Consider the following 14736-nt stretch of genomic DNA (forward strand, 5'->3'; position numbering starts at 1 on the left):
TAGAATTTTTCCACTCGTACCAGTCGTTTAGATTGAACAGTGTAAGGCGCCTTAAATTAAAGAAAAAAAGCTACGTTTCTAGTTTAGCAGGCTGTTCGAACGGAACGTCTTCGCAAAAATGAAAAGGAGATACTATCACATAACTGTGAGAGGCAACCTAGAACATGTCGAATCAGTTTCTTAACAATGCTGTATTGTTGGTATAGTGATGATTTTGTGGTAGGACTTTACTCGGTACCGACCTGCCTATGCGGCGGTACATATCTTGTACTTTTACCCTGATGTCCTCCTAAAACTGTTAGAAAATGTGCCCTTGCACGTCAAAAGATATGCTTTCAGCTTGACGGTACATCTGCACATTTTGATAGGAATGTGCGAATCTTTCTAAATGAAACATTTCCAAGATCGTTATACTCAGCAGAGAATAAAATGTCATCGCCACCTCGGTCACTCGTTTTTTTTAAAGCGGAAACGAAACGCCTTTTGTATGCAACACCGGTCACAATAGCCGAAGATCTTGTTGCCAGAGTTAATGTTGCTGCGTCCGAAATCTTAGGCGTTTGATTCCACACGGGAAAATTTGCTTCGTCATCTCTGTAATGTGGACAATAGTGGACAATTTCAGCACTGTCTGTGAACTGTTACTTTTTTCATTTGTATCATGTGCACATACTGCACTGCACAAACACTGAAAAGAGTATATCTGAGTATGTCACAGTATCCTACTCTGTACGAAACTGAATAAAGACGTTTTATCGCTGTGTTTCATGGTATCATTATAAAACACGCACAACTAGTTTTTCGTCCATTTTCATTGCTCCTGTACACCAACTTACACCACGAGGAGGAAATCCTTTCATGGAGCGTATTATTGCCCAAATTGTATACATGTAATTTTGTGGAAATCCCTGTTCTGTGGGGAAACCCTTGCGAACACGTTCATTGCATATTACCTCTGCACTTTTGGATACTATACGCTAACTTAGTTTACATCCTAACACAGCCATCCTCTGTAGATTTGTTTTACGCCTACTCCGGATCAAAGTTCCTATCGGAAATAAAATCTTAGTTATTCATCAATATAACAGGCGGGAGATAGCAGTGCACTGCTTTTTATGAGTAGAGACCACTTCGAGGTTCTTTACTGCACTGGTGATAGCTTGTCTGCAAACTTCTGCAGTCCTCTGTTAGAGGCTGCTGAGTACGCCATGCGGAATTCTACCTTTGCCTGCCGCTACGGCAGTCGAGACAGTATAAATGTGCACGTGAAATCGCATTTTGTGAAGCGAAATGGTAGATCAGTCGGCGATTGGTTGAGAGTAAGTTACGACGAACTCTTCTTCGTGAAGACAGTATGGTGCAAAAGATGGATCATTAGCATTCTACTACCGTTCAAACAAATACTGATTAGAAACTGATATTGTCATAAACTTAACACATAATTATAACACTGCATACTTTGCCATTTACGAACACCAATTGCCAAGCGGTAGTAACACGGCAAGTCAGATTGCGAGGAGAGAAAATTAATTCCAATCTTCTTCTGACTAAAACCTGAAAGTGACAAATATCACAGTGTTTGAGGACAACACACTAGCAAATATATACGATGATTATCAAATCCGAGGTTTCAACACACGAAAAATTTCTGGGAAAATACCCCAAGTACAGGCTAAAAGCAATATTAAAATAGTGTTGGACTATGTGTCAAAGAAAAGAGAAGGCGATACAGTTTTCAAAGGGAATTGCACACTGTAACTCAAAACCATCAAGTAATGTACAATGGTTAAGTTTGAAGAAGCGCGAGTATGTAGTAGTTCTACCGTTCATTACTACCATTTACAACACTGGGCATTAGATGTAACCCGAAAAATCAGTACTCAAAATTTTACAGCAACAATGAAGTTTCTTACTAATTTGAAAAGGGAGTTTAAGATAACATCACGTCGTATAACTACGCTCCAGACACGAAATGATAAAGACGACGAGATGATTCAAAGTTCAATGAGCTCAAACATTTGTTGCTGAAGTTAACGAGTTGGGTTCTGTACGGAGTTGTAATCAGTCAGTTTAACTACGAGCTTTCGTCCGAATGAATGTTATCCACGAAAGGAGAAACACTGTCTCGACATTGAAGAACGATTGATGGCCAATTGATAGACAAACTAGATATTTGTTTCCAAGGACCAAATGGGATCTGAACCGTATTCATCACAAAATATACAAAAACGGTGCTCAACACATGTTTTCATGGATCCAACTGTGAGCGGGAGGATTATGAAAGAACATCTGAAGTAGTTTTTTTCTTTGGATTTTGAATCTACATTTGTCGACAAAGTCACTTGTACTGTGTGGCTTCTGTTTGGAATGGAAGGATGAACATGTACTACTGGAAGTCCCTTGACGAATCCCATCTAAACTACGATATACGCGAACTTCTGGATGTGCATTTCTCTTCTGGCAATATAAAATATACGTCCACAGAATAACAGACTTCACTGTCATTTATCATTAATTAGCTGCGGAAGTGTACAGACCAACTCTTCGTTACGTGTAGTAGAACGTTGGCTATGATATTGGGAAACCAATGGATAACTTCAAAAAAATTTAATCGACGTGCGTTCCGCACTGATACTACAGAATGCGCAATTAAGGCATGTGAACTACTTGCTTTTCTTAGCTGTTCGTTTTGTAGTTATTTATATTATTTTGAACATTGTATTAACAGTCCTCACTTGCATTTCTATTTAAGTATGGTATCTGCATTTCGTTTGGTTTCTCCATGACCACTGCAGTTACGATCGAATGAACATTTGCAGTGTGGTCCAGAAATGACAACCGAGATATGTAATGGTCCAATAAGTAAAATTTCATATCCAAATATTTTCGTTGTCAGTGCTTTTTTTACGTGGTATGTATTTTCGGTTCTTTTTCTGAATATCTTAAAAAATCACGGTTTCTCTATTCATTTGTTATTTTTGTATATTTTAAAATAGATTTGAAAATTGGAACAAGAATATATCGTATTTGTTGAATAAATGACAGCACCTGCTAATTTCTTCCACTTGATTCACTATTGACATTTGTCTCAACAGCCAGTCAAAACACATAAAACATATTCATGGTGACTTACTGGTGCCTTATTTTCCAAGAAAGAAAAAAATTATTAAACTCATTTGAAAACCATGGTTCATAAACTGGTGCCACTACTTAGCCATCTTTTGGCCGACCTGGCATCAAAATGATTAACGCATCTCACATTTGTACAAATGCTCCCGATAACGACATAGGTTACATCCATATTAATAATATAAATTATATTAATCAGCTATTTTATTTACTTCTGGATCCCACACATTTCTTCATAAGCACATGTATATCATAGACGGACTTCCTTATCAAATGTAAATAAATCTGATAACACTAACAAATCAAATGAAAAGACCATGTTGACACTAAAAGATTTTATTTACTACCTTTCGTTAGCAAACATTTCACTCAGTTGCTAACCGAGATTTCTTACACTCTGGCTCTTCTGAATTACTATCTGATTCAACGGAGACAGATGCCTTTGAAGAAGTCTTTAGTAAGTTATCAGGCATAAAGAAACTAACTCGCATCATCTCTTTATTTGGGGCAACACTTCGTATGTGGTGAATACTGTCCAAATAAGGATCAAGTTCACAATGCAAAGAACTTTCCACTAGTTTTTTGGCCGACGCACTTAAATCATCATCTTTTGTAAAACAATATACATGAATTTTTAATTTACAGCTTCTATCACTAAGCGATTCATCACCAGATAACAAACCAACAAAGGCGTCCAGAAATTCAACTGCTATAGCAGGTAGATTCATAGTGACATGGATATTTTTAGTTTCAGTTTCTCCTTGTTTCAACTGTTTGATGAGGTCATTTCTCAGATCTTCTCGAATGAAATCTCTACCATCCCTATTGACGGGTGTCACAAAATTCTGAACTTTATTTAACTTAATGTTATGCTGTAACCACTTATAAGATTCCGGATTCAAATCGTTGGCCAGCACATAACACTTCTTTTTGCCTGCAGGAATCGCGAAAGGTCCCACCCCAGCGAATACATCATACAAAATATCCCCCGGCTGAAGCATTGTCACAATTCGCTCATGTTCTGTACTTAAACGCGGATTCCAGTACACTTGAGAGAAATCAAACTCAAAGGAACAGTTATTTTCACGTAATTGTACTTTCATGTCTGGTTCACCGGCTAGTACTTCCATTTGAAACTGGCGGTACGTGTTTTCAATAATATTAGTCTTATTCACTACTGTTCGCGCTCCACATACCTTTTCCACTAAAACTTCACCAATCAGATTTTTGTACTCTAGTAAATGGTCCCTCAAGTTCAGGTGCACAATATGACCGATTTTCGAATAACTCGAAGCACCTTCTTTGTCTTCAGGCAGAATAGCTTTTAATACTTCATCTGCTCTCCAATTATCGTATGTTAACTTCACATCCTGGACACTAAAACTATCTTCTCTCAAACCAAGCTTCTCTAACGCTATTCTCTCATTCTCAGCAATGTCACTGACACTGAATAATTTTGGATTAAGAAAGATGATTTTTGTGTCACTTGGTACACCACTTTCCCCCTCATTCATTTGCCTTATATTGTCGACACTACTATCACATGATTGAACAGGTTTAAACTTCTCTATTTTCAAAAAATACTTTTTCATAACCTTTGATACGTCACGCACTACATTATGTGGTACTTTCAGCACTGGAACTTGAATTACTTTTGTAAAGGCTTCTTTGTTCAGTTCTTTCATACCACGAACGTTTGGTAATTCACACAAACTAGACATCTTTTGCATAGGTATACGTTCACGTACATCAGAACTGACTGTCCTCTGAAACACAGCACCTTGTTTATTTGAAAAAATCGGAGGTTTTCCAAGACACAAATGATGTGATTGTATAGCAGTCACTTCAAAAACAACACACCGACGTCCGTACAGATATATGGATGACAAACCTTGCCTCCAGAACATAGGTGCTACGGAGAAGAAAAACGGGTATAAATATATTGTAACTAAAATACTGAAACATTTATTCAATTATACTAATATTTGGTCTAGGAATTAATTCGTGCGGGTGGACAAGAGATGGCGCAACGAATGGAGCGTCCCACAGTTCCGTGTATCCACACATGTGTTGCAAACCCCTGTCATCGCGTATCGTTCGTAGTATAGGGCAGTGGATTAAAGCGTCAACAACACCAGTTTGTAGTTAAGTGAACATGGCGCAATTTGTGCCTGATAAAGTGTTTTTGCGGGGTGTCCTGCTGCATTACTTTAACATGCAGAAAAGTGCGACTGAAAGTCATCGTATTTTGGTGGAAGTGTATGGTGACCATGCTCTAGCTGAGCGAACGTGTCAGAAGTGGTTTGCATGGTTTAGAAGTGGTGATTTCGGCTTGGCAGACCAAGAGCGAGCTGGACAGCCAAAAAAATTCAAGACGAAGAATTGACAGCATTGCTCGAGCAGGATTCGTGTCAAACGCAGGAACATCTTGCAGCAGCATTAGGCGTTGATCAAACAACAGTCTCCAAACGCTTGAAAGCCATGGGAATGATTCAAAAGATGTCACATTGGGTTCCACATGAATTGAAAGACAGAGACGTTGAAAGACGAAAAACCATTTGCGAATTGTTGCTTCAACGACAGAGCAGAAAGGGGTTTCTGCATCGAATTATTACGGGTGATGAGAAGTGGATCTATTACGAGAACCCTAAACGAAAAAGGCCTGGGTGAAACCAGGTGAACCAGGTCCATCACAACCAAAACGAGATATTCACTGTGCAAAGGTTATGCTGTGCATATGGTGGGATATGAAAGGTGTGGTGTACTATGTGCTGCTGCAACCGGGTGAAACTATGAATGGAGAACGTTATCGATGACAATTAATGCGTTTGAAGCAAGCTCTGGCCAGAACACGACCAGAATGGGAGAACAGACATGATAAACTTATTGTTCAACATGATAACGCTCGCCCACATGTCGCAAAACCGGTCAAAACCTATTTAGAAAATGTCGGATGGGAAGTTTTACCCCACCCGCCGTATTCACCAGACGTTGCTCCTTCGGACTACTACTTGTTCGATTGCATGAACAACGATTTGATTGGACAGCGGTTTACTTCTTCAGAAGATATCGAAACATGGGTCTCTGACTGGATCGCTTCCAAGGATGAGGACTTCTTTCGCCACGGAATCCGTACATTGCCTGACAGATGGGCGAAAGTGGTGGCTAGCGATGGACAATATTTTTCTTAAGGTATTTATGTATTTTGTGTTTGTACTACAGCTTCAATGTGTGCGTACCAACCGCACGAATTAATTCCTAGACCAAATATATTAGCGAAATTTTCAATGTTGAGATCAGTACTATCATATTTCTATAAACACAGTGCTTTAGAAAAAAAAATTCGAGTATTCACGAAAAACGAACTGAACTTATTCACACATAGCAGAGCAACAAGCAGCAGTATTTTTTTTAAATGTCAGATTTATCTTCCGTTACCACTTTAGTTATTAGTTATAACGAAAAATAATAACAAATATTCCAAGCAGCAGTATTTTTTTTAAATGTCAGATTTATCTTCCGTTACCACTTTAGTTATTAGTTATAACGAAAAATAATAACAAATATTCCTTGCAACTTTATTTCCGGCATTGTTGAAATATTTGAAGTTCCACGACACACAAGCCTTGGGATCTATAAACTCACACATGAGGACTGTCAGGACGACTTAGGTTGTAATGGTATTTTCAGCTCTTTGAAGAATATTGTAATCTACCTCCTTAAAACACAAGTTTTCAGAAAGTGTTCTTTCAGACAATATTGAAGCACACTCTTTTTTTTAACTGATAGCTAGCTCAACATTTTTACAATAATGAAAACTACCACAGTAATAGACCTGCTTTTATAAAGAGAACATGTACCCAAAGACACAACGCCCATGGAAGTGAACAAAAAAGAAATGGAAAATACATTCGTAAAATTAAAAAAAAATCACCTAAAATAACTGGAGTTAGAATCAACGTAACTAATACAAGATACGACACACTCCACACTATAAATAACGAAAAAATGAAATGAAATCTTTGAGTTTTACGTCCCACAGTTATGCCGGTTAGGCTAAAGGAGGCGGTGATGATGAGTGATGAAGGAAATGGTGGAATGAAGAAAGTGGGAGGAAACGGGAGAACCCCGAGAAAACCCACGCACACGGTGTTTGTCCAACTATGAATAACTAGGTGATGCGTCTCGACTGAGTGTAGCCAGACTGCGGACAGCTTGATTGATTGATTGATTTTGAGTTTAACGTCCCGTTCAGCAGCGAGGCTATATGAAACATGGACCTACTGATTAACGTGGAATCCGAACCACATGAGCCCCCGCCGGGAGCGGACAGCTTGATCCTGCGCTAGCAAATGGCATATAATTCGTCATAATAGTATACGTCATTGGCTCATCCCTCCTCTCCCTCCGCACATGAATGCTTTCCATGCTTTGATGGAAGGGAAGACCGTGAATGGTGTAAGAAAATGAATTTATATTCTCGCAGTCATGATGTGAACAAATTTATTTTTTTAAGGTTACCGATTCCCAGACCAGAACAACACGGCGCACAGTGGTCGGAATGACAAGAAAATGCGGCGAAACTATTGGTGGGCGTATTGAAAGCGCGTTTTTATCGATATGGTATTTTTTGAAGACACATTAGGCTATTTTCGATTGTTCTGCTGTAATGTGAATAATAATTTACCGTTTAAGGTCAATGATGTGGGTTGCCTATGTAGGTGGCGAAAAAAAGCCGACATTTTCAAAATCAGGTTTACAAATACCATCTTGGGAAGTTATAAAAAATAATGTAGAACTTGTGGTAATGTTATTCTTATTAAAATTACAGAGTAAAGATCTCATTATAAACAAAATAAACATGTTTTTGGACAGTAACGAAAAATTACATATAAACATGAATAATTAATTTAACCGAAAATCAGTCTGTGTAAGAAATCAGAAACGAAGCTATCTCGCAACGTACATATTTGAAAGCAAAACAGTGGAAGTTGTCCAATCAAGTACAATCAAAGTGACAAAATTCGTTTGTGAAATTAATCACTGTCAAAAGTCTCTGGTGCCCATACATTGGCGATGGTTATTTGAAAATTGTAACATTTTGTTCGGCATATTGTTATGATTTAAGGCATACTGGGTCTGAACGACGAAATTATCGGGTCAAACGATGACAAAAAAGTGAAGCAAGGTTTACATCTTTTCTAGAGTTTTTCTGGCACCATTTCCCACGATACCTGCGGAAGTCTGTTTCGAGACTTTTGAGCTTCCTTACTTAGTATCTCTATTGGGAGACAAGCTATGGGTATTGCAAATCCTCCAGCGATTTACAATGTGCGCGAAGACATGTCTAGGTGACAAGATGACACGTCACAACGGGACTAGCAGTCAGTCTCTGAGAGCACTGAGCACACGCCCAGACTCAGTGAAATTCACTTTGTTTGCCAAGCAGCAGATAGTAACAGCCAATTCTAACAAAAATCATTAATAGGGAGACCACAGTAAATATTAAAATGAAAATAAAACCTTGGACTTGCTAGGAAAATTTTATAATCTACAAATATATTGCAATGCATTGATTTTGAATATAGTGTTGTAAAAATTCCCCAGTGCGCATACGAAGTGCCTCAGAGGCCTGCTATTGGCCTTAAAGGATTGCTATTGTTCTGATCAACAATACTAATATTTAGCATTTCATAACTATCAACATACTTACGATAACTAACAGGTCAGTCATACTAACACACACGAAAAGCATTTTTACAAGGACGCGCAATTATCCACTTTCGACTGGTGTTTTCTCATGAACGAGTGATGCCACGATCAAAAACAGATCTGTTCTATACAGGGTCGACATTCTCCTAGTAAAAGACTATACGTTCGTTCCTCTGATACAGTTCATTTTTGGGGTTTTGTCCAGCTTTTTTGCTATTTCGACTACTGTGCGGTGGGTTAATATATGGTGGATAATGGAAACAATCTCAGAAAAAGGATTAAGGGAGAAATCTTCCAAACGAAAATTGGCATATCTCTGTTCCTATCATAAGAGCTAATATGCCATGGTGCAAAACAGCACTTGTCTACAGTCTACCCAGGGCACTGCTGATGTAAAACGCGGGCTTGTGCAGTAAGTCATAAATTCGCTCTTTCCATTTATGTTTATATGTTCGGTCATGTGGATGTGCACGAAGGGATCAAAGGAAGACTGGTCATGTTAAATATGAAGGTTGTAAAACAGCGATTCACACAGTTAGAATGATGGATAAAAGAGTTGCACAGGAAATATGTGATGTGCACGGACAGGAAGAGTGATCAGCAGGACTATAAAATAGCGGTTCCACTGATCTTTTGCTGGAGATCGTGACAATTTATCCCCTCACCAGGACAAATGGTTATAAGAGTGTGGATATCTCATCCACTACAGTGTGACTCTTCACAAAAAGGGTTCCTTCACAAACGATACCTAGCAGTTTCCTACGGATTGACACAACAGAAATAGAACGAGACACCTTTGTTAAAACTACTAACTTTCTAAACCCGAAACGACGAATTCAAGATTTTTTTTTTTTAATTTTTTAAAAATCGAATGTCGACGTAAATTATCAATGGATGCGGCCAGGAACAGAAGATTAGCATGTTCTTAAAATGGAAAAATTCAATAACAAAAATAATTTGCATATTGAAGGGACAATGTACAGGAAAATCGAACCAGACGACAGAGTTCTGGACCTTTACATCGAACAACTACATTAGTCATCTCCAACTGGACGATATATGACATAGGAGGACGCTTTTACGATCATGTCATAGGGGTCATGGTGTTACAATCCCCAAAACTATCGACTTTTTTGTTGTTTTTGTTTGACTGCCACTACTACCTTTTTCAAACCCAAATTTCCTGTTTGCTCCGTGCTCTCACCGCGTAAGTCACTGAGAAGAGGGTGACATCATAGAGCATCCAGTTGCAAAAATGATCCGCAATATGTCAATGATGTTATGCGCCAAAACTACTTGGCACTGAAACACAATAACATTTCTTGCCACCGGTTCAGTTATCGAAGAAAAAAAAAAAAAATCCAGGGGTTGGTCGATGCCAGATATGGAAAGAAGTGTATGAAAGTTGTTTGTTTCTTGCAAACTCCACTATATTGCTTCATAGTTTCCCAGAATGTTGCAGATGGAAAAATCCAACAAAACACCCAATACTATATCATAATGTTTGCTGCATCATTTCAAACTCTGTGGAGGAAAATTCCAGACACCTCTACGTATAATTTCAATAAACCATTGAAACTGTTCGAGTGCAGGGTGAATTGTACAAAATCGCGACTGTTGTAATTAGTTTTCTGCAGATACAGTTAAATCAGGATAAAGAAGAAACAGCACATAGGACATACTGATGAACGCTGACTGGAAATAGCAGAAGTAGTTGTACTGGTGTTGACCTTGAAACAAATTCTGTTGCATCCACTTTAACTAATGATAACGTAAATGTTACTCTTGATGACAGTTACCCTCTAATAGAAGAGACGTGAGAATTATGCTACCCTCTTCTTTCGTTGACAATTTCCTTTTGGCATATTTCAAATACAAGTTTCATATAACCTTTGGAGCGGAAATATATTTTAGCAAATATTATTAACACACAAGGAAACCAAGACGTACGTACTTGTTTTCGCGATAGTCTGTTAGAGTTATATAAAATAAGTCGGTTAGCGAACACCAGATGTAGCAAGATTAACACTTGGTTCCTCGTTCTGTCTATTTCTTAGCAACTTAATGAAAATTACCTTCGTAAAAAGGAAAACGAGAGAAGTAACGGCTACCTTTTAAGTTGACCATTCCGTATTATGCTAATTCCACGCCAATAATAAAGTTGTTACAAAATGTTTTAGACGTGTCACAAGTTTTTCTAAGAACCGCTTTAGACTGTATATTTTCCCTGTATTGTAGCTATCTTTGCCTTCGTATAGTCTAAGTTACTAATAGCCCAATTAATAACATGCTGTGGACCAGGCCAAAATAACAATCGTACTTGAGGCCTATTTTCCGTTTCTCTTTGCCATTGGGGACGATGGTTTACCGCATGTGCGTACTCAAGGCGTCTTGGGTATTTCCAGCGTCCTGCTATAAAAATTTCCAATATACAATGGTATTTAAAAAAAGTGCCACATACAACTGTATGCTGTGATATTTAACAGCCTGTACAGTGTATTGAAAAAGCAGTTTCCTTCAATATTTTAATAGAAAGAATGCAAAGAATCTAGTGGCTTAAAATTTTAAAAAAAAGTTTCCTGGAAGTTATTTCCTCCCTCTAATGTCTATTAATTAAGGCCTTATAAACCCTGTCCATTTTCTTTCTAGAACTAGCTAGTTTTTCAGCAGTTAGCCAGTTAGCTATTTACCACATATATCTAGATGATGGAGCTGCCATCTTGAGAGGTATCACGGGATTTTCACATTCAGTATTACACAATAATTTCCACCACACTTGCAGTAACTCTAGTATCGATACAAATTTCCAGTATTTCGGGTATTTCAAGTCAGCAGACACCCTGGTACGTCATATACTTTTAAATCTTTGTTCTATTCTGGGCATCCTATTCCTTCTTTCTTGTGGCTAGGCTAATTAGTAGCCACCTAAACACATACGTATGAAAGTAACTATATGAAATCTGCATTCCTAAAGAATTAACATTTCAAAGCCGAATGATTTGATAAAGAAGTCTACTGAGTAAAAATAACTCGTCCAGGAATTTCAATGCTCATCTAGACGTTTACCAGCTTTGGTCTACATTTTTGTCTTTTCTACGTAGTCCTTCCCATTCATATCTGATGAAGCGCTTTGCGAGAGCATCTAAAGGTCCCCCCGCCCCCTTTTCTAATATGCGATTTATTACGAAGAAACTATAGCTAAACAAGTCTGTTAGGATTAAAGGCTCCTTCACGGCGAAATTAAAATACCGCTAATTTTACAGTAATTATGTGATATCTTCAAACAGATAAAAGATAATCGAAATGTGGAACAAAAGCGCCCTAGACAATATTATTTTACATGAGATACCGTTATTACGACTCACTTATCTTCTTTCGATTTCCAGCCATTTAGAAACGCAAAAATAAATGCCGATTTTCTAAATGGCTGGAAATCGAAAACAGATAAGTGAGTTGGGATAACGGTACCTCATGTAAAGTAATATTGTCTAGCGAAGTCTTGTTTCACTTTTCGATTATCTTTTATCTATTTGAAGATATCACATAATTACTGTAAAATTAACGGTATTCTAATTTCGCAATGATTAGGCCTCTTAACAGCTAGAAATGAGAAACACATACACATGTACAAGAGTTGATTGTAACATATATATATATATATATATATATATATATATATATATATATATATATATATATATATATATATATATATACACAAAGCTGAATGTTTGTAAATCTGTTCGCCATTGCGATGTAAAAAATATATGCCTGGAGTTAACAAATAATTTTAAAACTATTTTTCCTCAGAACCTGGAATAGAATTTTTCTCCCTTACACCCGGCAAGTTGTCTAGGGTAACTTTAAAATACAAGAAAACATAATAATAGAAGTCTAACGCACTCGTAAATCAGAGTTCAGAGAAAACTTCATATAAAGACCTTTCTTCCAATTATACGAATTCCTTATTTCCTCAATAATTTCTCCAATTGATCTGCGCATTCTTTACTTAATAAATGATGTGTCTAATTAATTTACAAAATTGAACAGACAACAGGATTACTTCTCTCCAGAAGTGTCCTTCTAAATAAATCTTTAATATGTTGTTCACTTTCAGTTAATGAAGCAATTTCCTTAACCCCTTCGGGATCCTATGGTACAATTTGTACCATATGCACTTTTCATGGTACATTGCGTTATTTCTCTTCTATTTGAGCTTTTTCGTCCGGTTTTTTTTTTTTTTTTTTTTTCCAAGTCCAGAGGCCTTGCAGAAGACATTACGTATGGTTTCAGACCGTCCTGCGTCCAGACATAGGAGGTGATGACGTCATAAATCAAAAAATTATTTTCTAATTTTCTAAGCGTATGTTCAATATTTTTTGGCGGGCTTATTTTTCTACGTAGAAGATTGAAATTTTGCACAAACATTCAGTCCACGGAGTAGTATGTACCAGATTTTTTGTTCCGATGTCAGTGCTAAAACAGGGGGGAACCAGAGGGGCAAAGGGGTAAAAATAGGGATTTTTTACTCCAAAAATCCCGTTTTTCGTCATTTTCCCGCCTTACATACATGATAGGACCACGTGAGTCATACCGTCTGAAAGGCAGTTCCATTCTGAAGAGAACGACGGTCGCATTATTATCCTAGGGTAATTAGGGATGTCTTAGGGAATTTTTATCCAAATATACTTCTGTATAGGGTAAAAGTGGGGCATGGTAGGGAATTTTTTCTGGCGGGCCTATTTTTTCACGTAGAAGATTGAAATTTTGCACAAACATTTAGTCCACCGAGTAGTATTTACCAGATTTTTTGTTCCGATGTCAGTGCTAAAACAGGGGGGAACCAGAGGGGCAAAGGGGTAAAAATAGGGATTTTTTACTCCAAAAATCCCGTTTTTCGTCATTTTCCCGCCTTACATACATGATAGGACCACGTGAGTCATACCGTCTGAAAGGCAGTTCCATTCTGAAGAGAACGACGGTCGAATTATTATTCTAGGGTAATTAGGGCCGTCTCAGTGAATTTTTATCCAAATATACTTCTGTATAGGGTAAAAGTGGGGCATGGTAGGGAAATTTTTTCTAGCGGGCCTATTTTTTCACGTAGAAGATTGAAATTTTGCACAAACATTCAGTCCACCGAGTAGTATTTACCAGAAGTTTCTTTCCGATTTCTGCTTAAAAACAGGGGGTCCAGAGGGGCAAAAGTTGAAAAAAGGGAAAATTTACCTCCAAAAAATCCCTTTTTTCAGGAATTTCCCGCCTTAGATACATAATGGAGACTTGTGAATGGTGCCGCCTGAAAGACAGTTCTATTCTGAAGAGAATGATTGGCGGATTATAGTCCTAGGGTAATTAGGGATGTCTCAGGATTTTTTTTTCCCTGAGATCATAGTGTTTTATGGTACTTTGGGGCATTGTGGGAATTTTTGATAAAAATTCTCCCACCCTTACTATTCAAGATAGAAACTTGAAATTTGGCACACACATTCAGTATACCAAGTACTATTTATCATTTTTTTTATGGCTACGATCACACAGGGGGGTCCAGGGGGGCCAAAGTTCGAGAAAAAAAATTTTCCCTCCGAAATTTTCACTTTGACATTTTTTTCCCGCTTCTGGTATACGGTATGAGCATGCAAGTGGTACCATTCGAAAGCCAGCTCTATTCTGAAGAGAATGAGGTATGAACCATGATCCTAGGATAAATAGTGACGATACAGTAGCTGCTTGACTGAAAGTCTAAAAAATAGCCCAAAAAGCCAGAATCCGGAAAGGGTTAATTACAGGATGGAAAAAATTGTTTTTTAAAAAAAATTGTTGTTGTTGATTTTTTAAAATTTAAATCAAACCTTTCTTCTCGTATAATACAAGTCGCGAACTGAGAAAAAAAAA

General features: G+C 37.7%; 1 protein-coding gene across 2 annotated transcripts in view; it reads right to left on the reverse strand.

The window, feature by feature from the left end:
* The window catches only part of LOC145675935 (tRNA (guanine(37)-N(1))-methyltransferase), a 39358-nt gene that overhangs the window by 14367 nt on the left and 10255 nt on the right, over positions 1-14736 (reverse strand). For both annotated transcript variants that reach the window (XM_081746749.1, XM_081746748.1), the window contains exon 2: positions 3477-5041. In XM_081746749.1, coding sequence (XP_081602875.1) covers positions 3495-5036 — 1542 coding nt within the window. In that variant the 5' untranslated portion in view covers positions 5037-5041 and the 3' untranslated portion in view covers positions 3477-3494. The remainder of the gene's footprint in view (positions 1-3476; positions 5042-14736) is intronic.

Source organism: Thermobia domestica, chromosome 18, assembly GCF_964235325.1.
Source record: "Thermobia domestica chromosome 18, izTheDome1.hap1.1, whole genome shotgun sequence".
NCBI classification, from domain to species: Eukaryota; Metazoa; Arthropoda; class Insecta; order Zygentoma; family Lepismatidae; genus Thermobia; species Thermobia domestica.